This window comes from Prionailurus viverrinus, chromosome A2, assembly GCF_022837055.1.
Source record: "Prionailurus viverrinus isolate Anna chromosome A2, UM_Priviv_1.0, whole genome shotgun sequence".
Taxonomy (NCBI): Eukaryota; Metazoa; Chordata; class Mammalia; order Carnivora; family Felidae; genus Prionailurus; species Prionailurus viverrinus.
The window spans coordinates 70,567,701-70,595,688 of NC_062562.1; the positions used below are offsets into that span (position 1 = coordinate 70,567,701).

The 27,988-nt window shown below is 47.0% G+C and overlaps 1 protein-coding gene across 1 annotated transcript; it reads left to right on the forward strand.

The window, feature by feature from the left end:
* The first annotated feature begins 3 nt into the window (after positions 1-3).
* Positions 4-27,910, forward strand: LOC125153438 (ral guanine nucleotide dissociation stimulator-like). Its single transcript, XM_047836597.1, has 6 exons — positions 4-137; positions 738-797; positions 1,740-1,906; positions 2,177-2,595; positions 27,057-27,140; positions 27,845-27,910. Exons 1-6 carry the CDS (start codon positions 4-6, stop codon positions 27,908-27,910), a joined length of 930 nt encoding a protein of 309 aa, XP_047692553.1.
* The last annotated feature ends 78 nt before the right edge of the window (positions 27,911-27,988 follow it).

The window sequence follows — 27,988 nt, forward strand, 5'->3', positions numbered from 1 at the left end:
TGGATGCTACTGGAACAGCGAGTGGAGCACCTGGTACCTGCTTTCCTGGGTAGAGACCCCTCCTACCTCTTCACATTCTTGAGAACATACAAAACTTTTGCTACCACCCAGCAGGTCCTGGAAATACTGTTTATGAGGTGAGCACCCTGCCCTTCACAGCCCAGGGCGATTCAGCCCCTGAAAGCTAGGAGTCTCAGGAAAGTCACCACACGTCCTGGCGTCTCACATTGTTCCTCTGATCCGGGTGGAAACACTCCAGGTCCTCAGTGGGGGCACAGCAGGGAAAGTCACCCTGGCCTGTGGAAAGCTCTGCTGGCAGGGCTGCGTCTCTGCTGGGTCATCTTTGTCCTCTTGCCCATGATCAACTTTCTGCCTCATCCCTCACTGTCGCCAGGTGTTGACTTGGGCTGTTTTCCCATTGGAAAAGGAGATTGGAGGCTCTATCTGTGTGTCTGAGTCCTGGCTCAAACCAGTCAAGGATGCCCAGGATGAGCAGCACGCCCAGACCCACACCAATATGTGTGATGGAGCTGACTGGGGCCCTATCATTCTTCAAACACGCAGGAAGCCCCACTAGGTGCAGGCACTTCTGTAGGAGCTGACTGGGATCCAATGCGCAGAACGGACAGTACCCTCCCCTCCAGAGCTCCATTCTAGTCAGCAGCCAGGGACTCTGGATAGGACAAGACGTAGCATCCACAGGACAGCTCATATGATGTCCTTCTGGCCTCCTCCAGATACGGATGCTTCCATTCAGAGGCTGAGGAGGATGGCGGACCCCGGGAGCAGGAGAAACTGTGAGTAGGCTGAGCTCAGGCTGGAGGGCCTTCCTTCTCCAAGAGGGCAGTGCTGAGACTGTGCGTGGGAGGGGCTGCAGGACCCAGCATCCCACACGTCTGAGAGTCCTGTGAGAGGGCAAAGATCTGAGGGCTTCTCCCTGGAAGCAAGGAAAGGGGTTCTGTCCTGTCTGGTAGAGGTAGGGCTGTGGGCACAAGGAGGCAGCAGAGGGCGCCAGAGGACCGCGTCAGCCCCTTAGAGAGTCCAACCCCATCCCTTCCCACTCACAGCCTTGCCTAGACCCCCATCAGGGGACCCAGCATAACGGTTTTGGGGAGCATCACGCTCACCACCTTGGGGAACATCCACGGTGCGTGCTTAGCAAGGGTACAGGAGACACAGTGAGGGCTCAAGGAGCACATATCACCCACACGATGGGAGAACGGTGTCAGTGGGACGACACCCACATGTGCACTGAGTGCATGAGGCAGCACAGAGGCACAGGTCGTCACGTTGAAGGCACCAGGAGGGTCCCAGCAAGCCCAGGTAAGAGACAGAGTCCTCTTGTCCCGTATTTGCGCAGATTTTCGTGGAGCGCTAGGGTATGCAGTGAAGGCACTGACTCACCCCGACACCACCCCTCCACTCACGCACGGACTTGAATTCCAGTGGGAGGTAGGCAGCGGGACACAGCGAGGAGTCTGGCTGGCTTCCCCAAGAAGGACAGAGACCACCACATCATTGGTTAAGGGGTTCCCGTCAAACAGAATCTTGACGGTCCCTCTTCAGTGACCAGGTCTCTCGTCGGCGGGACTGCCAAATCACAGGTGGACAACGTACAGAAGCACCCTCTGGGCGTCCAGGAGCAGGAGGCATAGAGGCCAGGTCCCACAGGCCTGTCCTGAGACATCAGCGGGAGGAACACCCCATGGTGATTGTTCTGGCTACTTTTGTATCCCCAGGGCCATCTCCTCCATCCTGGGCACCTGGCTGGATCACTACCCCGAGGAATTTTTCCGGCCTCCAGACTTCACCAGCTTGAAGCTGCTGCGGGCGTATGTAAGGGCCCACATGCCGGGCTCCGAGCTGCAGCGCCGCGCCCGCCTTCTCTACTCATGGCGGAAACACCGTGAGCCCAATGAGCCAGAGCCTCTGGGCGAGGAGGACTCTGGGTGGGAGATGTGGGCGTGTGGCCGGGACGGGGTATGCCACAGAGAACATGTTTCCTCAGACTGTAGGTGGGCCAGGCGTAGGGACTAGGCTCAGATCACTGTTCCATTAGCCTGCCGTCTGGGAGATTTCCGCCTGGTGGGTTCTTTGACTCAGATGACAATGTCTGCGGGAGAGGTTTCCTGCCATGGAATGGCACTCACGGTGATGACACTTTCTATTCTTGAAGCTTTGGCAGCAGCTCTAGAGCCCCGTCCAGACGTGCCTCGGGAGCGAGCCCCCGCTATCTCTGGGGTGCCCACTGCAGCCTCGCGGCCCAGGCTGCCTGAAGCCACCAGTTCTCCTGGAGCTCAGCGGGTACGAGAATCGGAGACCCTCACTGCAGCGTCCCCACCAGGGCAGGAGGTACTCCCAGCTCTGGCTGACAGTCAGGAGCTGGAAGAGCCACCTGCCCCTTTGGTGGCCCCAGAGCATGAGCAGCCCCCAGCCCCAGCCGGCGGGGTCACGGAACGGCTGGAGCAACCACCTGCTGCAGCTGAGCAACCAGCCTCAGCTCCCCAACAGCGGCTCATGTCGGCTGCAGCCCCACAGGATGAATTCCCTGACCTTGTCATTGTGTTCTTTATCATTTCTGTAGTTGTTATAGCGGTATTTACTGTCCTTATATATTTGTGTTTTATAAATAAAAGATAAACTAAGTTCCAAACAATTTACTCTGATCCTTTGAAATTACAATTCAAGTGTCAGTACGTACATTCGCAGGATTTTACACCCGTGACCACTATGTACTCCTAGAACATTTCCATCACAGAGACACGTGGACTACTAATCACCCACGGCTCATTCCCTCACCCCAGTCTCTGCAACCAGCGATCTCGGTTTCTGCTGCTTTAGCTCCTCTGGGATTTCCATGTGTGTGCAAACACACAACATGGCCTGTTGTGTCTGGCTACATGACAGGAGACTGATTAATAATTGCTTAAATATTCAATGGCACTAATATTGTAGTGGAATATTCCACTCAAGGAATCCACTAGAGGAATAGTCCTCAAAGAACAAAGATTAGGTGCAGCCCCCACTTGAAATATCTTCATTATCTGGCATGAGGACCCTCTGAGGTTTGACACAAGAGCAGAAGCCAGAAGAGAAATGTCTGGACCAGAGCGAATACCTTGAAAATCTTTCATTTTCCTCGACTGGCCATGGTGATATTGGTCTAACGTGCATATTATAAAAACACCCAAATGAAACCGTCAATATTCCATTTATGCTAATCTATTAGGCACTAAAGTATAAAGTTCTGAAGGGTTTCCTACAGGTGACATGTATTCAGTAAAATGAAGATTTAATAATGAGGACAGGCACCAAGGTGGCTCAATGGGCAAGTTTCCGAGTCGAATTTGGCTCGGGTCATGATCTCAAGGTACTTGAGATCAAGTCCCAAGTCAGGCTCTACAATGACAGCTTGAAGCCCTGGTCAGGATTCTTCTTCTCGCTCTCTCCATATAAATAAATAAATAAATAGGAAACAACAAGTACATACGCAGAAAAAAATGTATATTCTTTCAAGAAATATTGGCCCAGAAGACACGGTGTCATCTTCACAGTCCTTTGGCTTTGAGGGCCCCAGGTGTCTGTGTTTGTGTTCATGAGTCGTGTGACAGGTTGGGCATCCCTCCAGGACTATGGTCTTGTACTATGGGATGTCCCCACGGTGGACAGGCACAGTCCTATCCCCTTCTGCATTCTCAGGGGCCACACATCATCCTTTACTCTGCGTCTCCAGAAACTGAATGACTGGGCCGATTCCAATATTTTGACTCTCATCATTGTACAGAAAGGTACATGTGTACCGAAACTCTCCCTCTCTGTAGGCGTGTACACCTAGCACAACTTTGGGGAAAAAATTTATATGCATTTGTCGGGCGCTGCCTCCAGGTTCCGATATCTACAAACTCTTGATTACGTTGGGGTCTTATGTGGAAAGCAGGGACCCCTGGGACTGAGTGGATTCCTGAAGAATCTGGAGGACAAGCCAGCACAGAGGCCATCAGGGTACCTAGGAGTGACCCATGGGGCAGGAAAGAAACCACATTCCCTCATTCTGACCTCCTGCACAGCATACCTGCCCCATGCCCTGGAACACACCCATCCAGGCCCATTACCATGACAAACTCCAACTGCGTGTGCACCTCCTGTTCCATAGCTCTGCTTCTCAGTAGAGCAGCCAGGCCCTGCTTTCAGGCCAGTGGAGGATACAGGCTGGTCCACTGCTGTCTGCTTGCTGGCTCTCCTCCCAGGCTGGGTCGCTTACTCTCAGGAAAGCACCTTAAGTGCAGGTCAGGTCAATGAGTTAAAGACCAGGACCTGAAGGTGTTCATCCTGACGACTGAGTGGCAACAGCAAGAACCACCTGGACCTCGACAAGCCAGAGAGTCCTTTACACAGCACATCAGGAGCTCAAGGAGACTGCAGGATGGAGACTCAGTCAGGCTTCTGGTAGCGAGTCAAGCCCCTCCACCCTTCAGGCTCCTCCAGCAGTGACGCCCGGCACCTGCCAGCCCCATCTCTGGGGAGCAGTGTCCCTGTCATGAGCAGCCACACAGCACCCTCTGGTGACCGACCACAGGGCACACAGGAATACTGCAGGGCTCCCTGATCTCACGGCAAAGAAAGTGCCATTCCAACTGACACATCCTCAGAGGATTCCAGACAGATCAGACACAACCATGTAAAATCCAATGTTTTTAGGTGCCTTTCAGGAAGTCTATGAAAAACATAGGTCTCTTCCCAACTGCAGTATTCTGAGATGAATTCACTGAGTGGTGGAGTCAGGCACTGGCTTCCAGGACAGAAAAGAGAGAAGGGGCTACCTCCCAAATGCACAGGGCGCATTGTGGGAATGTGTTGGGAAGCATATGTCAATGTCACAGCTCTCTGGTTCTGGTTTAAAGAAAATACATATACAAACAAACCTTGTTTATGGACTTGTTGGTGGAAAGGAAACATATATCCAAACAAACCTTGTTTATGGACTTGTTGGATTGTATCAACCACAAAACATTTCAGAAAACTTGCATACTCTCACTCCATATATCTTCTTACTCTCATCTAAATTCAATCGCACCATCCTATGTTCCCAGGTACTTTTTCACTTATTGGGAGTGCATGATATGCTCTAGAGAGACCGCAGAAACTCCACAACCTTACTGGTAGACGTAATAAATGAATTCAGTCATGTTAAGATATCTATGTCGTTGTACAGAACATCCTTCAATTCTGTACATGAATAATAAAGTATCGGAGAGGGAAATTAAGAAAATAATTTAAAATCACTGCAAGAGAAGAAAAAACTTAAGAGTAAATTCAGCCTACAAACACCGGGGTGGCACAGTCAGTGAAGCATCTGGCTTTGGCTAAGGTCGTGATCTCATGGTGTTGTTTTGAGCCCTGTGTGGGGCTCTGTGCTGACAACTCACAGTCTGGAGCCTACTTTAGATTCTGTGTCTCCTTTCTCCCAGTTCTTCCCCACTCATGTGTGCTCTCTCTGAATCTCTCTCTTTCTCTGTCTCTCTCTGTTTGTGTGTGTGTGCATGTGTATGTGTGTGTTTCCATGTATCTCTCTCTGTCAAGGAAAAGATAGAAAACTTAAAAAAGAAACAATGACTTTAACCATGAAGGAGAAAGACCTTTTTCCTGAAAAGAAGAAATCAGTGGAGAAGGAATTTGAAAAGACAGAAATAAGCAGAAAGGCATTCTATGCTAGTGGATCCCAAGAATTAAGATTATCAAAATGTCCACACTACTTAAAGCCATCTACATATTCCCTAGGTGCAATCCCTATCAAAGCTTAAGCACGTTCCCAAAAATAGAACCATCCTTCAAGGTGGACAGAAGCACAAAAGGCTCTGAATACCAAAGTCATTGTGAGAAGGAAGAAAACAGCTGGAAGCACCATGCTTTCTGATTTAAAACTAGATATCAAAGCTACAATAACCCAAGCCGTACACTATTGGGGTAAAAGCAGACACACAGGATACTGGACCAGAACTGAAGGCCCAGGAAGAAACCCACACATATGTAACCAATTAATTCACAACCAAAGAACCAAGAGTATAACCTGAGGCAAAGGCAGTCTCCTCAACAGGTGGTGTCAGAATCACTGGGCACAGAAAAACAACAGGCATGGAAAAACAACCTGACACCTATTTACCCCACACACAAAAACGAAGTTAAAATGTATTACAGACTTGAGACCTGAAACCAGAAATTCCTGGATAAGACCTTGGGCAGCAGGTGTGGGAAATCGCACAACGATGTCCTGAGTTGGGAGGTTCTAGGGAACGCTTTGCAGAGCAGATCACTGCTCTCTGGCCTTCCTGCAAAGAGCCAGCAGCAGCTCACTTACCTAGTTGGTGTGTATCTGGGGGGCAGGCGAGACTTGGCTGATCTAGTGTGTGTGTATCTAGGGGTTGGGTTCTGCATGGGCTCACCAAGTTCTTGGATCGTGTTGTCACATGGAATATTTTATCCTGTCTAGATATGGTTTGCAGAATATCTTCAATACGTTCTTTCTAGCATGTGGCCCGCCGACGTGTTGTACATCGTTTGTAGGCTTAATGACTACAGGAGCCTGAGAGCAGCTTGCGGAGACGTCCCTTAACTCCCTCTCACCTCTCTTGACTTGCGTAGAGTCTGAAGCAATCCTTTCTGCTGTCCTTGGCTTTGCTGGACAAAGCCAAATGCCAAACCCACGACAATGTTTGGATCTCAGTCTTGACTTGAGTTTTGGGATTTGACACCAGAAGACAAAGCTACAAAGGAAAACTAAACAAGTGGGACTACATGAAACTAAAAAAACAAGTTCTGCACAGCAAGAATATCTTTCACAGAATGGGAAGGCAACATAGTGAATGGGAGAAAATACTTGCAAACTACATACATGGTCAAGGGTTAAAACACAAAAGGTATCAAGATCTCCTACAGCGCAACAATGCAAAAGCAAAGAGCAATGACGGACCTGGCAGAGTCCCGAAGAGGCATTCTTCCAACGAAGACATACAGATGGCCACCACATACATGAACAGAAGTTCCATGTCACTCCACATTAGGGAAATGAAAGTCCAAAGCCAAAGAGATATCACCTGAAACCTATCTGAACGGTCTTATCAAAAAGACAACAAAGCACAAGCATCGGGTACAATGTGGAAGAAAGCAAATCATTGTGCCCTGTTGGTGACATTGGAACTTGGTGCAGAGACAGTTGTAAACAAAGTAAAGTTTCCTCACACAATTCAGAGGAGAACATCCATATCATCCAGCACTTCCCTCAATTACCCCCTAGGTACTACTCAGAACACATGAAATCACTAACTCCCAAAAATGACTTCACACCTGTTATCATGCCACAGTGTTTATAATAGCCTGGAGGGCATTATGCCCAGTGAAAGATTCACATAGAGAAAAACACATATAAATGCTCGCACATATATGGGAAATCTGAAACAAAAACTAAGAAAACAAAAAACAAAAATCCTCAAACCAGAATGAAACAAGCCCATCAATACATAAAGATGATTGCAAAGGTGGGGGGGGCAGAAAGGATGGAAAAGGGTAAAGGTCAAAAGACATCACCGAATAAAATAAGACCATGTCAACAGGGAAAGACAGAGTAAAGGTGACTCAATATCTCAAATTCTAGTTTCCTCTTTTTCAGAGACCTTAGTTCAGTCCATTCCATTTAACTAGACCTACTGGAATAATAAGGAATTATCAGGACTTGACAGTTTTTGCATGATGAGTTCTTTACTTAGGATTTCGTATCCAAAAGAACACAGTGCTTAGATTACTAGGTAACTTAGATTTTCCATTATTTTCATGGTTTCTTGAAGTACCATGATGTCACAAAAAACTCCTTAGATCTAAGTGAACAATTTCATTGCTCTAAACGTATGTATATACCACTAAAATAGTACAACAAAGGTAAGGTGCATTGTCCATCGCACAACAGTGATTGTTTTACTCCTTGTTGTAGTGAGCTTTGGTGACGAAAAGGTTCAGGGAATCGAGCTCCTTATCAAATTCCATGCCATGGAATATGCAGAATATAGTAATCATGGTAATCAAGAAAATAATGATCTTCAAGATAATCATAATCTTCTGAATTGCTGAGAGAGACAACTCACCCCACGGGGACATGGTTAGGAGCCTGAGCTGCTCCAAATGGCCGACACCACACCATCTTCCTGAAAACATAAAGCACCAGTCAGCTCGAGATGGAAGTGTGGGAAAGTCTCTGCTCTTAGGCCTTTGCTTTCAGTGAGGTCAAGGTGCTGCCTTCAGGATGTGTTCAGCCTTTGAGACAGGATTGGAACTCTCTAGTGAAATGAGATCTTCCCATGCAACAAAACGCATTCCTTGCAAAGAACGGGGTCCCTGACGCGGTCCGGACTCCACACGGGCCACAGCACCAAACTCACGCACACACACTCCCCCCAACAACCGGGGAGAGGTACAACCCATGCAGTGAAAGACCGTTTGCCCAAGACCTCATTTCCAAAGGAGGCTGAGAGAGGAGCACTGCCTGCTCCAGTACACACGCACTGGTTTCTAGGGACCCGGCGGGCTCTGAGTCACTTCTCCCTCGTGCTGCCTGGGGAGTCCCGGAGGAGATGTGATTGCCAAGGACTGAAACTCTGGAAACACGGAACGAATGCAAGACAGGAGGCGCTCCACGGAAATGGGAAGCACCTCGCCAAGGGATAGGAAGACAAAACCCACACGTCTGCCTTGGACAAGGAGCTTTTCCATCCACCTTCCTCGCCAGCGTGCGAAGAAGACGTTCCCACCCAACATGTCCCAAAGAGATGACTTTGGACTCCATCCACAACACCCAGTTCTCTTCAGCACACAGCTCCAAGTAGGAAAGAGTCTGGACCACCCTCTCAAAGAACGAAGCGCCACTTATTCCTGGCCCATGTGCTCAGAGTTCATTGATTGAATGCAAATTGACTTCAGAAATGAAGAGCTCAACAGGGAGTTACACTACCCCTACTTCACACTCCACACCCCACAGTCCCATTGACTCCCATGATACAGGACCCCTTTTAGCCAAAAGCGTGGTGGGATCTCCCCCCCCCCCCAACTTAAGCGGATGCAACTTTGCCAGCAGAGGCGGGGCGGGGTGGGTCGGGGCAGGGTAGCTGGTGTGGAGGGCGGGAGGCAGGAGGCCTGTGTTCACCTGCTGCTTCCACTCTCAATTACTTCAACAAGTTCCCTGGCTGGCCTCTAGCAACTCAGGCTGGAGTGCTCTCTGACTCTGCCTGGAATGTTTCTCTGCAATCTCAGGTCCCTTGTACTTCATTTTCACAGGCAGGAATGATTCCTCCTGCTCATGGCTGCGACTTCCCTGGCCCTGCCTTGACACTTTCCCACAACCGCAGGTCCACGCTTTCCTTCCTTCCTTCCTTCGTTCCCACCTCCACCCTCCAACCACCAACACAGACAGACTTCCATGGGCACTCACGGTGCCCCCCTTCTCGACCTGAGCCACTCCCCTCCGCCGGAGCCTAACCCCCTACTCCATCTGGGGCCCTCCTCCTCCAGGGGACCCGGGTCCAACCCAAAAATCTCACTCTGGGTCCTCCAGACCGCAGCCGCAAAGGAGCCCAAGAAGAAGCCCGGAGCAGAGGGAGGCAGGGGTGGTCATGGAAGGGGAAGACAGAGAGGGGCAGGGGGGAAGGCCACGTGGGACCTTGTCACTAGGATCCCTACCTTGGCAGCACCGTGACTGAGGCAGGTCCTGGAGGGAGGCTGTGGGTCTCAGCTGCTCCACCTTTAGGCTTCTCCCAGATGGTCTTTCGGGGGCCCCGGGGGGGGGGGGGCGCGCATCGCATGGCGTTCTGCCCCTTCCTGTGCTGGCACCCCACCAGCGCAGCCAAAGACCGAGGCGCCCGGGAAGCGCGTCCGGCGCCCTGCCCTCTGGTTCCAGGAGCAGCAGGAGCAGTAGGGCTGCCACCCTCTGAGGCTGGAGGCTCATGGGTCCCTGTCTTCTCCACGAGGGCCCCGCGAGCGTTCCCGCGAGCACTACCGCTACCCCTTACCGCCAATGCCATGGCTACCGGGTCGCAGGCGTCAGGCAGCAGCATGTGCCCTGTCGGGGGGTGGGGTGGGCGTCAGCCCCTGGCTGGCCCAGACTCTTGGGGGCTTGGGGCGGCAGGCGGGCTGGGAGCCAGGACTCACAGCACTCCTGCAGCCTGAGCTGTGTCCCTCACCGGGCTCCGCCCCTGGCCATGCGCATGCGCGGATCTGAACCTGCCCTGGGCACAGCTGCTTGGGCCCAGGATCCAAGGGAAAGCAGAGGAAAGCAGGGAAAAAAGGGTTGGTGGAGACCATGAATCAGAGGGAGATTCACCCTCTACGATGACTTTTTATTTCTTTATATTTCTTAAAAGGGAAGAAGAAAACATAGGAAAACAAATCTTTCCCTGTAATTCTTCTAGCTTTCTACTTCCCTACATACACAGGCATGACCATTTCATTCAGAAGTAAACTAAAGACAATCTGTTTTTAAAAGTTCACACAGTATGGGGACACCTGGGTGGCTCAGTTGGTTAAGTGCCCAACTTCTGGTTTTGGCTCAGGTTATCATCTCACGGTTTTGCGGTTTCAAGCCCCACATCAGCACAGAGCCTACTTGAGAGTCTGTCTCTCCCTCTCTCTCTCTCTGCCCCCCCCTTCACTGTCTCTCTCAAAATAAATAAATAAAGTTAACAAAATTTAAAATTCACATATTACGATACTCCAAAATCTAAAATATGCTAGACCTAAAATATTATAATTATTTCAATTTCTCCCCAACTTTCGTGTTTGAAAGGTATTTCCCACAGTTTTGACCTTTCCAGATCTTTCTATTTCAGAATATTCCAAAAGGCATATTCAAATCATGGCTCCTCCCATGGGGAACCACATCTGGCAGACTGTGGAAAGCAGGATTCACTTGCCAGCATCAGTACTGCCCCCTGCCCTCATTCCCAGGGATGAGAAACAGGGAGGGTGATGAGGAAAGACACTAAGAGCTTCCCGAGTGCTTTCCAAGGAAGTGTCACACTTGACGTTATGGGGGGCACAGCAGGTGCAAATGCTGCCCTGTTGCACAGACTGCCGCACACGCCTCCAACAAGTGAGAGCAAGCCGACGGCACCAAGTGCTCAGTGAGAGCTCCAAGCAGAAACACTGTCCTGGACCTAAACAAGATATTTCTAAAATTCTTCGGCTTGTTGTACCATTTTTTTTTTTAATTCACAACTCCCTACATTCATGATCCAGTTCATTGGACCCTATGTATAAACAATACCTCCCAAATAGTAGTGCAAAGCTACCAGTGGGAACACAGGGAAAGGCGTCACAAAAACAAAGCTTTCTTTGGGCAAGGCAGGGTCTGTCTCACCCAACTCCCCAGCCTGACCCCCCGCCATCTGCCCTCTGCCTTGCCCAGTGCTAGCAGGTGTATGGCGATGCCTTCCCACAACAGTCTTCCCGAATAGCTCTCAACACGTTTCAGAAATAGACCCTGACTCTAGAGTGGAGAGGCGAAAGCAAATATTATGTCTTACACTGGCTAAATCAGATGGGTTATGAAAACAGCGTGAAACACCGGGGGTGGGGGAGTGGTTTAAATGTGCTTTAGGACACCCAGAAGCACACTCGGGCAGCCCAAAGTGACCCAGCTGTATGAATGGAAAATGAGTTTAATTTAGACTCTGTTAGTTCCTGTCCAGTTTAAGAAAGGAAATTCAGACAGCTGAAGAAATTAATTTATTTTGGCAAGAAAGAGAAATTTCAAGTGTCTGCCCTAAATTACAATTTATTTCACTAGAGTTCTCCATTATAAGCTGAGCAACCAGGGCGTTCTTCCCGGTGGCATGTTAAATGTTCCTTCTTTATTCTCCATCACTATCGGAGACAGGCACACTTTCTTAGTACTTGACACTCAGCTCTCCCCATACTGCCCTATGACTACAGGGTGGCAGAGAGAGCTCCAGACCAAGACATCAGGATCCTGCTCCCAGCTCTCTCTCTAAGCCTGACAGACTCTGTGAAAGGAGGCTCTCTCTGCCCTCGACACTCAGCTGCCCGTGTGGTGGGGCATGTGACATGCACAGATGTGTGTATGGGACCTATGGCGGTACGTGTGAAACTTCAGAACTACGACAGGGTATCGAAAAGCACCAAACTGTTACGTACAGAACAGTTCCCAGGCACTATCAGACATGACGATTGGGAAGGAAATCTAGCAGTGCCTGGAAAACGATGAATGTATTTCTCTTTAACCACTGACTATCTCTCTACAAATATGAAACATAATATGCAAAGGTTTATTGATCATGGCCTTATTTCTAATAGCAAAATCTCGGCAATGACACAGATACTCACAGCAGGCTGGTAAAATACACGACGAGAAATGTACACAACGTGGCCAACAAGACGTCTCTTGTCCCGAGGTCTCTCGGAAACAGTATGAAATGGTTTCTAAGATGCAGCGTTACTCAAAAGACAACAGGCAAAAGTGTGCATCCACTATGCTCCTTGTTACGGAAAAGGAAAATTCTACATTTGGTTCATTTCTTACTAAACGAATTACAGGAAAGGTATACTAAAAACTAATGAGAACGCTTACCCCATGGGGGCTGCGTTAGGAGATGGGAGAGAGAGTGATGGCACATTTCTCTGTGTATACTTTTTTATTCACAGTTTGACTTTGGAATCATGTAAAATTCTTTCACGTTGAGAAAAATAAGGTTAAGTGAAAAAGAATTTGTAAAAAATCTACTCTTCTCAGACCACAAAAATCGACTAAGGACTATCAGGGCACTGCACGCACACATCACTTTTTGCCGGAAGGAAGCAGACACAGCAAACAGCTGGGAAGTTAGAAGAGCTTCCCAAGAAACTTGTGAGGAGAACACACTCCTCTTCACACCCTCCCAATGCCCTCAGATGTTAGGACACTATTTCCATCCCATTCTCCCTCTGATCTCAAAATGGTATTTCTGGTGTTTTTGCTGAGATCTTCAGTAACCGCACTGGGGCCTCCTTGGTCATTACTTTTGTTCACGGTTATTTGCTAATCACCTTTTACCATTTTTCATTAAGCTAGTCAAATAAAACCTAGTTTGAAAAGTATCAACCTCCATTTGTTCCTTTAGAAAACATTCTCTTCAGAAAATGTTATTGTGGGGGCACCTGGGTGGCTCAGTCGGTTAAGCAACCGACTCTTGATTTCAGCACATGGCATCATCTCACAGTTCCTGAAATGGAGTCCCGTGTTGGGCTCCGTGCTGACAGTGTGGGGCCTGCTTGGGATTCTCTCTCTCTCTCTTTCTGCCCTCCCTTGCTTGTGCACATTCATTCTCTCTCTCTCTCTCTCTCTCTCTCTCTCTCTCTCTCTCTCTTTCTCTCTCCCCCCTCTCAAAATAAATAAAAATCATCTTTACCAAACAGAACATTTTGTGGCCACATTTCCTGAAGCAGAAGAGATAAACACTTTTGAAGCTGAGCTATCTGCCATTAAAACATAGTTTCATTTATCGCTACTTGAAGCTAGTTTAAGCTTTTGACATTTGCAAACATCCAGGTAACTTCTTCATTATTTTTGGTAGCTGGACTTTTACAACAGCTTTCTTGTATAAGAAATATTATATCATAATACACACAGATAATACTTCCCTACGTTAGAATGGGGTATTATTCCTTTTTACAGCTGGATAATTGGAAGAACACAGAATGACATATTTCATGAGTCAGCTGAAAACACTGAATGAGGACTAAGAAGTTCTGGGAATTTTCATCATCGAGTCTTTCCTTCACTAAATGCTTGTTAACTGAATCCCAGGTGTCTAAGTCAGCTTGCACACCAATCCAAGAGCTTCATGGTAGGACTGAAGATCAGGTACCGTAGGGCCGTGGGTGGAAAGGAAGATCCCTGCTAGAAACCACCCAGGATTGAGAGCCGGTTCCGCCAAGTGAATGTCTACCAACAAAGGCTCTCAGAAGTGACTTCGTGAGCAAATGGATGCGTGGTATGGGGAGAGGCAGAAGGAAGGCATTTGTGTTAGGGTCCACTAGGAAAACACACCCGCATCAAGGGATAAGGGTGGATTCATCCCACTGAGGAAAGATGAATCAGAACATAGCTGGGTTCTCAAGCTGACTGCCACTTATCAGCCATGGTGCCAGTCAGTCTGCACCTCAGCTGTCTTATTTCTAAACCAAGATCGTCTGTCTTCCCTACTGAATTTATAAGATGGCTTCATGAAGTCATTGAGATTGAATGCATCAAAATGCCTGACCACATCAGCGTATAGTCCACTGAATCTCACACCCAGCCAGGAATTCCATCTCTAAATGGGTGCCCTGAAACAAGCTTTCCTACTTCTCTGCAACACATGACTCACTTTACTATGATCATCTATCATCCAAGTAGAAGCAATGCTTTCAAACCTTTCGAGAACAAAGAATCTAAGTATGTAGTATCTGACATAGGTAGTATCTTTGGGATGCCACAAAAGTGTTCTCAGATAGAAGTTTATAGCAATACACTTCCTCACAAAGCAAGAAAAACTCCCTCATAAACAATGTAACCTTACATCTAAAAGGAGCTAGAAAAAGAACAACAAAACCCAAAACCATTAGAAGGAAGGAAATAATGAAGAGCAGAGCAGAAATAAACAAAATTCAAAGTGAACAAACAAAGGAACAGATCAATGCACCAGGAGCTAATATGTAGCATTGCTGGTGTGATGTGGGCTGGGAGCAAACAGTCAAGAAAGAATTTTGAGCCATTTTCGGTGCAACAACGTGCTTCTATTACAGGATGGAGCTAGAACCCATGGGTAGGAAGAGCTGCACTTGTGTTTGTGAGAAGTGACTGATTCCATACTTTCTACTTAGTGGGGGCTAAGGGTAATGCAAGTCTCTAAGGAATTTAGAAGTAGCACTTTCAGGACCAGGAGGAGCTAGCTGCTGCTAAGATAAGGTTGTTTACTACTGGCTATGAAAACATCAGTCTTGAAACCCTTCCGATGTGTATCAGTAGGCCATAGGCTTGAGAGGTAATTGCTAGCATCTATCTGGGGAAGTGTTTATGGCTATCAGGGAAAGTGACACTAACCGGGGCCAAGCTCTAGTGGTAAAACGTTAAATAAAGTCCTTGAGAGACCTGTAGGAGGATGACAATCTGTAAGCCTCAGGAATTCTACCTGGAGACTATGAGCTGCAGCCAAGTCCAGCTTTTGTTTCTTTTTCTTAATTCTTTTTTTTTTTTTTTAATATGAAGTGTATTGTCAAATTGGTTTCCACACAACACCCAGTGCTCATCCCATCAGGTGCCCTCCTCAATGCTCATCACCCACCCTCCCCTCCCTCCCACCCCCCATCAACCCACAGTTTATTCTCAGTTTTTAAGAGTCTCAATGATGGTTTGCCTCCTTCCCTCTCTGTAACTTGTTTTCCCCCTTCTCCTCCCCCCAGGTCTTCTGTGGAATTTCTCAGGATCCACATAGGAGTGGAAACATATGGTATCTGTCTTTCTCTGCCTGACTTCTTTCACTTAGCAGAACACTCTGCAGCTCCATCCACGTTGCTACAAAAGGCCAGATTTCCTTCTTTCGCATTGCCAAGTAGTATTCCATTGTATATATAAGCTACAACTTCTCCATCCATTCGTCAGTTGATGGACATTTGGGCTCTTTCCATAATTTGGCTATTGTTGAAAGTGCCGCTATAAACATGGGGGTACAAGTGCCCCTAGGCATCAGCACTCCTGTATCCCTTGGGTAAATTCCTAGCAGTGTTATTGTGGGTCATAGGGTAGATCCATTTTTAATTGTTTGAGGAACCTCCACACTGTTTTCCAGAGCGGCTGCACCAGTTTGCATTCCCACCAACAGTGCAAGAGGGTTCCCTTTCTCCACATCCTTGCCAGCATCTATCGTCTCCCGATTTGTTCATTTTAGCCACTCTGACCGGCGTAAGGTGGTATCTGAGTGTGGTTTTGATTTGTATTTCCCTGATGGGGAGCGACGTTGGGCATCTTTCCATGTGCCTGTTGGCCATCTGGATGTCTTCTTTAGAAAAGTGTCTATTCATGTCTTCTGCCCCTTTCTTCACTGGATTCTTTGTTTTTGGGGTGTGGAATTTGGTGAGTTCTTGGATACTAGCCCTTTATCCGATATGTCATTTACAAATATCTTTTCCCATTCCATCAGTTGCCTTTTAGTTTTATTGATTGTTTCCTTGGCAGTGCAGAAGCTTTTTAGCTTCATGAGGTCCCAATAGTTCATTTTTGCTTTGAATTCCCTTGCCTTTGGAGATGCGTCCAGCAAGAAACTGCTGCAGTTGAGGTCAGAGAGGTTTTTTCCTGCTTTCGCCTCTAGGGTTTTGATGGTTTCCTGTCTCACATTCAGGTCCTTCATCCATTTTGAGTTTATTTTTGGGAATGGTGTAAGAAAGTGGTCTAGTTGGTCGAGTTTCATTCTTCTGCATGTTGCTGTCCAGTTCTCCTAGCCCCATTTGTTAAAGAGATTGTCTTCTTTCCATTGGATATTCTTTCCTGCCTTGTCAAAGATTAGTTGGCCATACTTTTGTAGGTCTCACCCTGGGGTTTCTATTCTATTCCATTGGTCTATGTGTCTGTTTTGGGGCCAATACCATGCTGTCTTGAGGATGCCAGCTTTGTAGTCGAGGCTAAAGTCTGGGATTGTGATGCCTCCTGCTTTGGTTTTCCTTTTCAACATTACTTTGGCTATTCGGGGTCTTTTGTGGTTCCATACACATTTTACGATTGCTTGTTCTAGCTTTGAGAGGAATGCTGGCGCCGTTTTGATTGGGATTGCGTTGAATGTGTCGATTGCTTTGGGTAGTATTGACATTTTAACAATATTAATTCTTCCAATCCACGGGCACAGAGTATTTTTCCATTTCTTTGTATCTTCTTCAATTTCCTTCATAAGCTGTCTATAGTTTCAGCATACAGATCTTTTACATCTTTCGTTAGGTTTATTCCTAGGTATTTTAGGATTCTTGGTGCAGTTGTGAATGAGATCGGTTTCTTTCTTTGTTTTTCTGTGGCTTCACTATTAGTGTATGAGAATGCAACTGATTTCTGTACATTAACTTTGTATCCTGCGACTTTGCTGAATTCATGTATCAGTTCTAGCAGACTTTTGGTGGAGTCTGTTGGGTTTTCAATGTATAATGTCATGGCATCTGCAAAAAGCGAAAGCTTCACTTCATCTTTGCCAATTTGGATGCCTTTGATTTCCTTTTGTTGTCTGACTGCTGATGCTAGAACTTCCAACACTATGTTAAACAACACTGGTGACAGTGGACATCCCTGTCGTGTTCCTGATCTCAGGTGGAAAGCTCTCAGTTTTTCCCCATTGAGGATGATATTAGCTGTGGGCTTTTCATAAATGGCTTTTGTGATGTTTAAGTATGTTCCTTCTATCCCAACTTTCTTGACGGTTTTGATTAAGAAAGGATGCGGAATTTCATCAAATGCTTTTTCCGCATCGATTGACAGGGTCATATGGCTCTTATCTTTTCTTTTGTTAATGTGATGTATCACACTGATTGACTTGGGAACATCGAACGAGCCCTGCAGCCCAGGAATGAATCCCACTTGATCATGGTGAATAATTCTTTTTCCATGCTGTTGAATTCGATTTGCTAGTATCTTGTTGAGAATTTCTGCATCCCTATTCATCAGGGATATTGGCCTGTAGTTCTCTGTTTTTGCTAGGTCTCTGCCTCGTTTGGGTTCAGAGCAATGCTGGCTTCATAGAATGGGTCTGGAAGTTTTCCTTCCCTTTCTATTTTCTGGAACAGCTTGAGAACAATAGATAGTATCTCTGCTTTACATGCCTGGTGATGGGTATTGAGGAGGGCACCTGTTGGGATGAGCACTGGGTGTTGTATGGAAACCAATTTGACAATAAATTTCATATTAAAAAATAAATTAAAAAAAACATCTTTGCATTTCTGGGATAAATACTAATTGATCTCAGTTTAGTGTTTTAATGCAGACTTGGACTCAGTCAACTATTTTACTGAAAATGTGTATGCCTGAGAAACTGAATAGAAGACCATGGGGCAGGGGAAAGAAAACAACAGAAAGGGAAGGAGCCAAACCTTAAGAGACTCTTAAAAACTGGGAAGAAATTGAGGGTTGATGGGGGGTGGGAGGGTGGGGAGGGTGGGTGATGGGTACTGAGGACGGTACCTGTTGGGATGAGCACTGGGTGTCGTATGGAAACCAATTTGACAATAAATGTCACATGAAAAAAAAAATGCCTGGTTGAATTCCCCTGGGAAGCCATCTGGTCCTGGACTCTGATTTGTTGGGAGATATTTTTTAACTGATTAAATGTCTTCGCTGGTTATGGGTCTGTTCATGTTTTCTGTTTCTTCCTGTTTGAGTTTTGAAAGTGTGTGGGTGCTTAGGAATTTATCCGTTTCTTCCAGGTTGTCCAGTTTGTTGCCATATAATGTTTCATAGGTTTCCCTGATAAATTGCTTGTATTTATGAGGGATTGGTTGTATTAATTCCATTTTCATTCATTATTTTATTTATTTGGGTCATCTCCCTTTTCTTTTTCAGAAGCCTGGCTGGAAGTTTATCAATTTTGTTTATTTTTTTTTCAAAAAGAAGAAAAAAAAAACAAACAAAAAAACAGCTCTTGGTTTCATTGATCTGCTCTACAGTTGTGGTTTTTTTTTTTTCCTATTGTTTATATCTGCTCTGATCTTTATTATTTCTCTTCTGCTGGGTTTGGTGTGCCTTTGCTGTTCTGCTTCTGTTTCCTTTAGGTGTGCTGTTAGAGTTTGTATTTGGGATTTTCCTTGTTTCTTGAGATAGGCCTGGATTGCAATGTGTTTTCCTCTCAGGACTGCCTTCGCTGCATCCCATAGAGTTTGGATTGTTGTATTTTCGTCTTCATTTGTTTCCATATATTTTTTAATTTCTTCTCTAATTGCCTGGTTAACCCACTCATTCTTTAGGAGGGTGTTCTTTCACCTCCATGCTTTTGAAGGTTTGCCAGACTTTTTCCTGTGGTTGATTTCAAGTTTCATAGCATTGTGGTCTGAAAGTGTGCATGGTATGACCTCAGTTCTTTTATACTTATGAAGGGCTGTTTTGTGACCCAGTGTATGATCTATCTTGGAGAATGTTCCATGTGCAGTCGAGAAGAAAGTATATTCTGTTGCTTTGGGATGCAGAGTGCTAAATAGATCTGTCAAGTCCATCTGATCCAATGTATCATTCAGGGCCCTTGTTTCTTTAATGATCCTGTGTCTAGATGATCTATCCAATGTTGTCAGTGGAGTATGAAAGCCCCTGCAATGACCACATTCTTATCAATGAGGTTGCTTATGTTCGTGATTAATTGTTGTATATATTTGGGGACTTCCATATTTGCCGCATAGACATGTTTAATTGTTAGAACGTCCTGATGGATAGACCCTGTAATTATTATATAATGTCCTTCCTCATCTCTTGTTACAGCCTCTAATGTAAAGACTAGTTTGTCTGATAAAAGTATGGCTACTCCAGCTTTCTTTTGACTTCCAGTAGCATGATAGTTCTCCATCCCCTCACGTTCAATCTGAAGGTGTCCTTAGGTCTAAAGTGAGTCTCTTGTAGACAGCAAATAGATGGGTCTTGTTTTCTTTTATCCATTCTGATGCCCTATGTCTTTTGGTTGGAGCATTTAGTCCATTTACATTCAGTGTTATTGCTGAAAGATATGGGTTTAGAGTCATTGTGACATCTGTCGTTTTATGCTTGTCATGGTGTCTCTGGTACTTTGTGGTCCTTGCAACATTTCCCTCACAGAATCCCCCTTAGGATCTCTCGTAGGGATGGTTTAGTGGTGATGAATTTTTCAGTTTTTGTATGTTTGCAAAGACCTTTATCTCGCCTTCTATTCTGAATGACAGGCTTGCTGGATAAAGGATTCTCGGCTGCATATTTTTCCTGTTCATCACATTGAAGACTTTCTGCCATTCCTTTCTGGACTGCCAAGTTTCAATAGATAGGTCTGCTACTACCCTTCTGTGTCGACCTTTGTATGTTAGGGCCCATTTGTCCCTAGCTGCTTGCAGGATTCTCTTTATCCTTCTTTTTCCACTTTCCCTATGATATGTCGTGCAGAAGATCGATTCAAGTTATGTCTGAAGGGAGTTCTCTGTACCTCCTGAATTTCAATGCATGTTTCTTTCCCCAGATTGGAGAAGTTCTCAGCTATTATTTGTTCAAGTACACCCTCAGCCCCTTTTTCCCTGAATTTCTTCTGGAATTTCTATGATATGGACAATTTATCAAAGAACAAAGAACAAAGATTAGGTGAAGGCCCCTACTTGAAATATCTTCATTGTCTGCCATGGGGACCCTTTGAGGTTTGACACAAGAGCAGAAGCCAGAAGAGAAATGTCTGGACCAGAGCGAATACCTTGAAAATCTTTCATTTTCCTGGACAGGCCATGGGGATATTGGTCTAATGTGCATATCATAAAAATACCCAAATGTATCAGTCAATATTCCATTTATGCTATTCTATTAGGCAATAAAGTGTAAAGTTGTTAAAGGTTTTCTACAGGTGATGTTTATTTAGTAAAAGGAAGATTTAAATAATGAGGACAGGCACGAAGGTGGCTCAAACAGTCGAGTTTCTGAGTGGAGTATGGCTCAGGTCATGATCTCATGGTTCTTGAGATCAAGTCCCAAGTCAGGCTCTGCAATGACAGCTTGAAGCCCTGGTCAGGATTCTCCTTCTTGCTCTTTCCAAATAAATAAAGAGGAAACAACAAATACAGACGGAGAAAAAATATACATTCTTTGAAAATAATAGCCCCTAAGACATGGTGTCATCTTCACGGTCCTTTGGCTTTGAGTGCAGCAGGTGTCTGTGTTTGTGTCTACGAGTGGTGTGCAGGTTGGGCATCCATCCAGGACTATGGTCTTGTATTACGGAATGTGCCCACAGTGGACAGGCACAGTCCTGTCGCCTTCTGCATTCTCAGGGGCCACACATCATCCTTTCCTCTGCGTCTCCAGAAGCTGAACGACTGGGCCAATTCCAATATTTTGACTCTCATCATTGAACACAAGGGCACATGTGTACCGGAACTCTCTCTTTCTTCAGGCGTGTACACCTAGCACAACTTTGGGGACATAATTTCTGGCATTTTTCGGGGGCTGCCTCCAGTTTCCAACATCTACAGACTCTTTACTCTATTGCGTTCATATGTGAAAATCAGGGACCCCCGGGACTGAGTGGATCCCTGAAGAATCAGGAGGACAAGCCAGCACTGAGGCCATCAGGGTACCTAGGAGTGACCCATGGGGCAGGGAAGAAACCACACTCCCTCATTCTGACCTCCTGCACAGCATCCCTCCCCATGTCCTAGAACACACTCATCCAGGCCCCATCCCATGTCAAAGCCCAGTGGCCTGTGTGCCTCCTGGTCCATAGCTCTGCTTCTCAGAAGAGCAGCCAGTCCCTGCTTTCAGGTCAGTGGAGGATGCAGGCTGGGCCACTGCTGTCTGCCTCCTGGCCCTCCTCCCAGGCTGGGTCGCTTACTCTCAGGAAAGTACCTCAAGTGAAGGTCAGGTCAATGAGTTAAAGACCAGGACCTGAATGGGTTCACCCTGAGGGTCAGGGCCAACAGCAAGAACCACTTGCACCTCGGCAAGCAAGAGAGTCCTTTACACAGCACATCAGGAGCGCAGGGAGACTGTAGGATGGAGACTCAGTCAGGCTTTGATACCGAGCCAAGCCCCTCCACCCTTCAGGCTCCTCCAGCAGTGGCGCCCGGCACCTGCCAGCCTCATCTTTGGGGAGCAGTGTCCCTGTCATGAGCAGCCACACAGCACCCTCTGGTGACCGACCACAAGACACACAGGAATACTGCAGGGCCCCCTGATCTCCCAGCAAAGAAAGTGCCATTCCAACGGACACATCCTCAGAGGATTCCAGGCAGATCAGACACAACTCTGTAAAATCCAATGCTTTTGAGGTACCTTTCAGGAAGTCTATGAAAAATGTAGGTCTCTTTCCAACTGCAGTATTCTGAGATGAATTCACTGAGCGGTAGAGTCAGGCACTGGGTTCCAGGACACAAAAGAGAGACAAGGTGGCCAGCTCCCAAGATGCACAGGGCGTGTTGTGGCAATGTGTTGGGAACCATATATTTATGTTACAGCTCTCTGGGTCTGGTTCAAAGAAAACATATATCCAAACATACCTTATTTATGGACTTGTTGGATTATATCAACCACAAAACATTTCAGAAAATTTGCACACTCTCTCTCCATATACCTGCTTACTCTCATCTACTTTCGATCACATCATCCTATATTCCCAGATACTTTTTCACTTACTGGGAGTGCATGACATGGTCTAGACAGACCGCAGTGACTCTACAACATTACTAGTAGACCTAATAAATGATTTCAGTCATGTTAAGATATGTATGTCGTTTTCCATAATGTGCTTCATTTCTGTACATGAATCACAAACTATCAGAGCGAGAAATTAAGAAAATAACTTAAAGTAACTCCGAAGGAAGAAAATACTTGACAATAAATCACCCTACAGGCACCTGTGTGTCACAGACAGTGAAGCATCTGACTTTGGCTCAGGTCGTGACCTCATGACTTGTGTTCTGAGACTTCTGATGGGCTCTGTGCTGACAGCTCAGAGTCTGGAGCCTGCTTCAGATTCTGTGTCTCCCTTTCTTTCAACTCTTCCCCACTCATACACGTGCTCTCTCTCTCTCTTTCTGTGTGTGTATGTGTGTGTGTTTCCAAGTACCTCTCTGTGTCAAGAATAAATAAACATAAAAAAATTCAAAAAGAAAAGAATGAATTTAACCAAGAAGATGAAAGACCTCTTTACTGAAAACCAGAAAGCAGTGGAGAAAGAATTTGAAAAGACAGAAATAAGCAGAAAGACATTCTATGCTAGTGGATCCAAAGAATTAAGATTCTCAAAATGTCCACACTACTTAGAGCCATCTACACATTGGCTAGGTGCAATCCTTTCAAACTTGAAGCACGTTCCCAAAACTAGAATAATCCTTCAAGGTGGACAGAAGCACAAAAGGCTCTGAATACCAAAGTCATTGTGAGAAGGAAGAAAACAGCTGGAAGCACCATGCTTTCTGATTTGAAACTAGATATCAAAGCTACAATAACCCAAGCAGTACACTATTGGGGTAAAAGCAGACACAGAGGTCACTGGACCAGAACTGAAGGCCCAGGAAGAAACCCACACATATGTAACCAATTATTTCACAACCAAAGAACCAAGAGTATAACCTGAGGCAAAGGCAGTCTCCTCAATAGGCGGTGCCCAGAATCACTGGGCATGGAAAAACAACTTGACACCTATTTAGCATCACACACAGAAACGAAGTTAAAATGTATTACAGACTTGAGACCTGAAACCAGAAAGTCCTGGATAAGACCTTGGGCAGGAGGTGTGGGAAATCGCACAACGATGTCCTGAGTTGGGAGATTATAGGGAACGCTTTGCAGAGCAGATCACTGCTCTCTGGCCTTCCTGCAAACAGTTGCAGCAGCTCACTTACCTAGTTGGTGTGTATCTGGGAGGCAGGCGAGACTTGGCTGATCTAGTGCGTGTGTATCTAGGGGCTGGGTTCTGCATGGGCTCACCAAGCCTTGGACCGTGTTGTCGTGTGGAATATTTTATCCTGTCTCGATGTGGTTCGCACCATGTCTTCAATACGTTCTTTCTAGCATGTGGCCCGGTGACGTGTTGTACATCGTTTGTAGGCTTAATGAATGTGAGAGCCTGAGAGCAGCTTGCGGAGACGTCCCTTAAACTACCTGTCACCTCTCTTTTATTTCCATGGAGTCTGAAGCAACCCTTTCTGCTGTCCTTGGCTTTGCTGGATAAAGCCAAATGCCAAACCCACGAGAAGGTTGGGATCTCAGTCTTGACTTGAGTTTTGGGGTTTGACACCAGAAGCGAAAGCTACAAAGGAAAACTAAACAAGTGGGACTACATGAAACTAAAAAAACAAGTTCTGCACAGCAACAATATCTTCCACAGAATGGAAAGGCAACATAGTGAATGGGAGAAAATACTTGCAAACTACATATATGGTCAAGGGTTAAAACACAAAAGATATCAACATCTCCTACAGTGCAACAATGCAAAAGCAAAGAGCAAAGAACGGACCTGGCAGAGTCCCGAAGAGGCATTCTTCCAATGAAGACATACAGATGGCCACCACATACATGAAGAGAAGTTCCATGTCACTCCACATTAGGGAAATGAAAGTCCAAAGCCAAAGAGATATCACCGGAAACAGGTCTGAACGGTCTTATCAAAAAGACAAGAAAACACAAGCGTCGGGACACTATGGAAGAAAGCGAATCATTGGGCCCTGTTGGTGGCATTGGAACTTGGTGCAGAGGCAGTCGCAAACAATGTAAAGTTTCCTCACACAATTCAGAGGAGAACATCCATATCATCCAGCAACGTCCCTCAATTACCCCCCTAGGTACAACTCAGAACACATGAAATCACTAACTCCCGAAAATACCTTCACACCTGTTTTATGCCACAGTGTTTTATAATAGCCTGGAGGGCATTATGCCAAGTGAAAGAACTCACACGGAGAAAAACACATACAGAATGCTCGCACATATATGGGGAATCTGAAACAAAAACTAAGAAAACAAAAAACAAAATTCCTCAAAACAGATTGAAACAAGCCCATCAATAAATACATAAAGATGATTGCAAAGGTGGGGGGGAGCAGGAAGGAGGGAAAAGGTTAATGGTCAAGAGACATCACTGAATGAAAAAAGACCTTGTCAACAGGGAAAGACAGAGTAAAGGTGACTCAATATCTCAAATTCTAGCTTCCTCTATTTCAGAGACCTTAGTTCAGTCCATTCCATTCACTAGACCTACGTGATTAGTAACGAATTATCAGGACTTGGCAGTTTTTGCAAGATGAGTTCTTTACTTAGGATTTCGTATCAAAAAGACACAGTGTGTAGATTATAAAAAAGACTTAGATTATAAATAAAGACCATGTCAACAGGGAAAGGGAGAGTAAAGGTGACTCAATATCTCAAATTCTAGCTTCCTGTATGTCACAGATCTTGGTTCAGTCCATTCCATTCACTAGACCTATGCGCATCATAACGAATTATCAGGACTTGGCAGTTTTTGCAAGATGAGTACTTTACTTAAGATTTCGTATCCAAAAGGACAGAGTGCTTATACATTACTAGGTAACTTAGATTTTCCATTATTTTTATGGTTTATGATGTCACAAAAAAACTCCTTAGATCTAAGTGGACACTTTCATTACTCTAAACATATGTACAAACCACTAAAACAGTACAATAAAGGTAAGGTGCATTGTCCATCGCACAAAAGTGATTATTTTTCTCCTTGTTGTAGAGAGCGTTTGGTGACGACAAGGTTCCGGGTATCGAGCTCCTTATCAAATTCCATGCGATGGGTTATGCAGAATATAGTAATCATGGTAATCAAGAAAATAATGATCCTCAAGAGCATCATAATCTCCTGAATTGCTGACAGAGACAACTCACCTCCCGAGGGAAAAACAGATGCCTAGGAGCCTCAGCTGCTCAAAGTGGCCTACACCACACCATCTTACTGAAAATATAAAGCACCAGTCAGCTTGATATGTAAGTTTGGGAAAGCCTCAGTTCTTAGACTTTTGCTTTTGGCGAGGTCACGGTGCTGCCTGCAGGAAGTTTTCATCCGTTGTAACAGCATTGGGACACACTATTGAAATGAGAATTTCCTATGCAACAAAACTATGTCTCTGGAAAGGACTGGGACACTGTCGCGGTCGGGACTAAATACAGGACACAGCATCGCAGACACTTACACAGATGCACAAACACAAACGCCAACAACCTGACAGAGGTGGAACCTTTGCAATGAAAGAGCATTTGCTCAAGACCTCATTTCCAAAGGAGACTGAGAGACCAGCACAGTCTGCTCAGGTACAAATGCACTGGTTTCTAGAGACCCGGTGGGCTCAGAGTCACTTCTCCCTCATACTGCCTGGTGAATCCTGGAGGAGATGTGATTCATAAGGTCTGAAACTCTTGAAACACGGAACAAATGCAAGACAGGAGGCGCTCCACGGAAAACAGGAAGCACGACGCCCGATGGATAGGAACAACAAAACCCACAAGTCTGCCTTGGACAAGGAGCTTTTCCATCCGCCTTCCTCGCCAGAGTGCGAAGACGACGTTCCCACCCAAAATGTCCCAAAAAGATGACTTTGGACTCCATCCACAACACCCAGTTCTCTTCAGGACACACGTCCATGTACGAAAGAGTCTGCACCACCCTCTAAAACACTGAAGCGCCACTTCTTCCTGGCTCACTGGCTACGAGTTCATTGATTGAATGCAAATTGCCTTCAGAAATGAAGAGTTCAACAGGGAGTTGCACTTACCCTAATCCAGACCCCTACCCTGTAGTCCCATTGACTCCCACGACAGAGGTTCCCCTTTAGCCACAAGTGGGGTGAGATCTCCCCCTTCCCATCAGAGGGTGCAACTCTGCCACGAGGGGCGGGGCGCGGCGGGGCCGGGCAGGGCAGGAGAGCAGGTGTGGAGGGGGAGGCAGGAGGCCTGTGTTCACCTGCTGCTTCCACTCTCAATCCCTTCAACACCGTCCCCTGCTGGCCTCCAGCAACGCAGGCCCACCACCCTGACTCTCCCTGGAATGTTTCTCTGGAATCTCAGGTCCCTTGTGCTTCATTTTCACAGGCAGGATGTTTCCTCCTGCTCATGGCTGCGACTTCCCTGGCCCTGCCTTGGTATTTTCCCACAACTGCAGGTCCACGCTTTCCTTCCTTCATTTGTTCATTCTTTCGTTCGTTCCTTCCCACCTCCACCCTCCAACCACCAACCCCGTCAGACCTCCATGGCACTCAGGTCGCCCCCCCCACCCCCGACATGAGCCACTCCCCACCACCGGAGCCTAAACCCCTACTCGATCTGGGGCCTCCTTCTCCAGGGAACCCGGGTCCAACGCAGAAAGCTCACTCCTGAGTCCCCAGACTGCAGCCGCAAAGGAGCCCAAGAAGAACCCGGAGCACAAGTGAGGGGGGGGTGGTCATGGAAGGGGAAGACAGAGAGGGGCAGGGTGGAAGGCCACATGGGACCTTGTCACTAGGATCCCTACCTTGGCAGCACCGCGACTGAGGCAGGTCCTGTAGGGAGGCTGTGGGTCTCAGCTGCTGCACCTTTAGGCTTCTCCCAGATGGTCTTTCGGGGGCGCCGGGGGGGGGGGGTGGCATCGCATCGCGCTCTCCCCCTGCAAGGGCTGGCACTCCAGCAGAGCAACCAAAACCGAGGGGACCCGGGAGCGTGTCGTGCCCCCTGGCCTCTGGTCCAGGAGCAGCAGGAGCAGCAGGGCCACCACCCTCCTAGGCTGGAGGCTCATGGCTCCCAGTCTTAACCGCGTGGGGGGCGCGAGCGCTACCGTTAGCGCTAGGGCTACCCGTAGGGCAACCGCCAAGGTTACCGGGTCACAGGCGACAGGCAGCAGCATGTCCCAGGTCGGGGGAGGCGGGGTGGGGGGCATCAGCACCTGACTGGCCCAGACACTTGGGGGCCTGGGGCGGCAGACAGGCTGGGAGCCAGGATACAGAACACCACTACAGCCTAACCTGTGCCCCTCAACGGGCTCCGCCTCTGGCCCAAGCGCATGCGCACACTTGTGCGTGCCCTCCCGCACACCTGCTTGGTCCCGCGATCCAGGCCGCCCCATGCCCCCATCCCCCCACCCCCGCCCCCCCTCAGGGGGCACAGCTCCTGGGCGACAGGGTCTGCACCACTGCACCTCGCTGGGCCCACCAGATGCTCTGACCGCCTACCCACCAGCCTGACACCCAGGAACCAGGCAGAGGGCTCCAGAGACCAGGCCAGTGGGACAGGGACTGGCAG

Excerpts from the sequence above, each read along its gene's own strand:
- LOC125153438 (XM_047836597.1), top strand. The coding sequence starts at position 4 with ATGCTACTGGAACAGCGAGTGGAGCACCTGGTACCTGCTTTCCTGGGT. Across the intron at positions 1,907-2,176 it reads CTACTCATGGCGGAAACACC|CTTTGGCAGCAGCTCTAGAG; the intron begins GTGAGCCCAATG and ends CTATTCTTGAAG. Across the intron at positions 2,596-27,056 it reads TTTCTGTAGTTGTTATAGCG|GGAACCCGGGTCCAACGCAG; the intron begins GTATTTACTGTC and ends CTCCTTCTCCAG.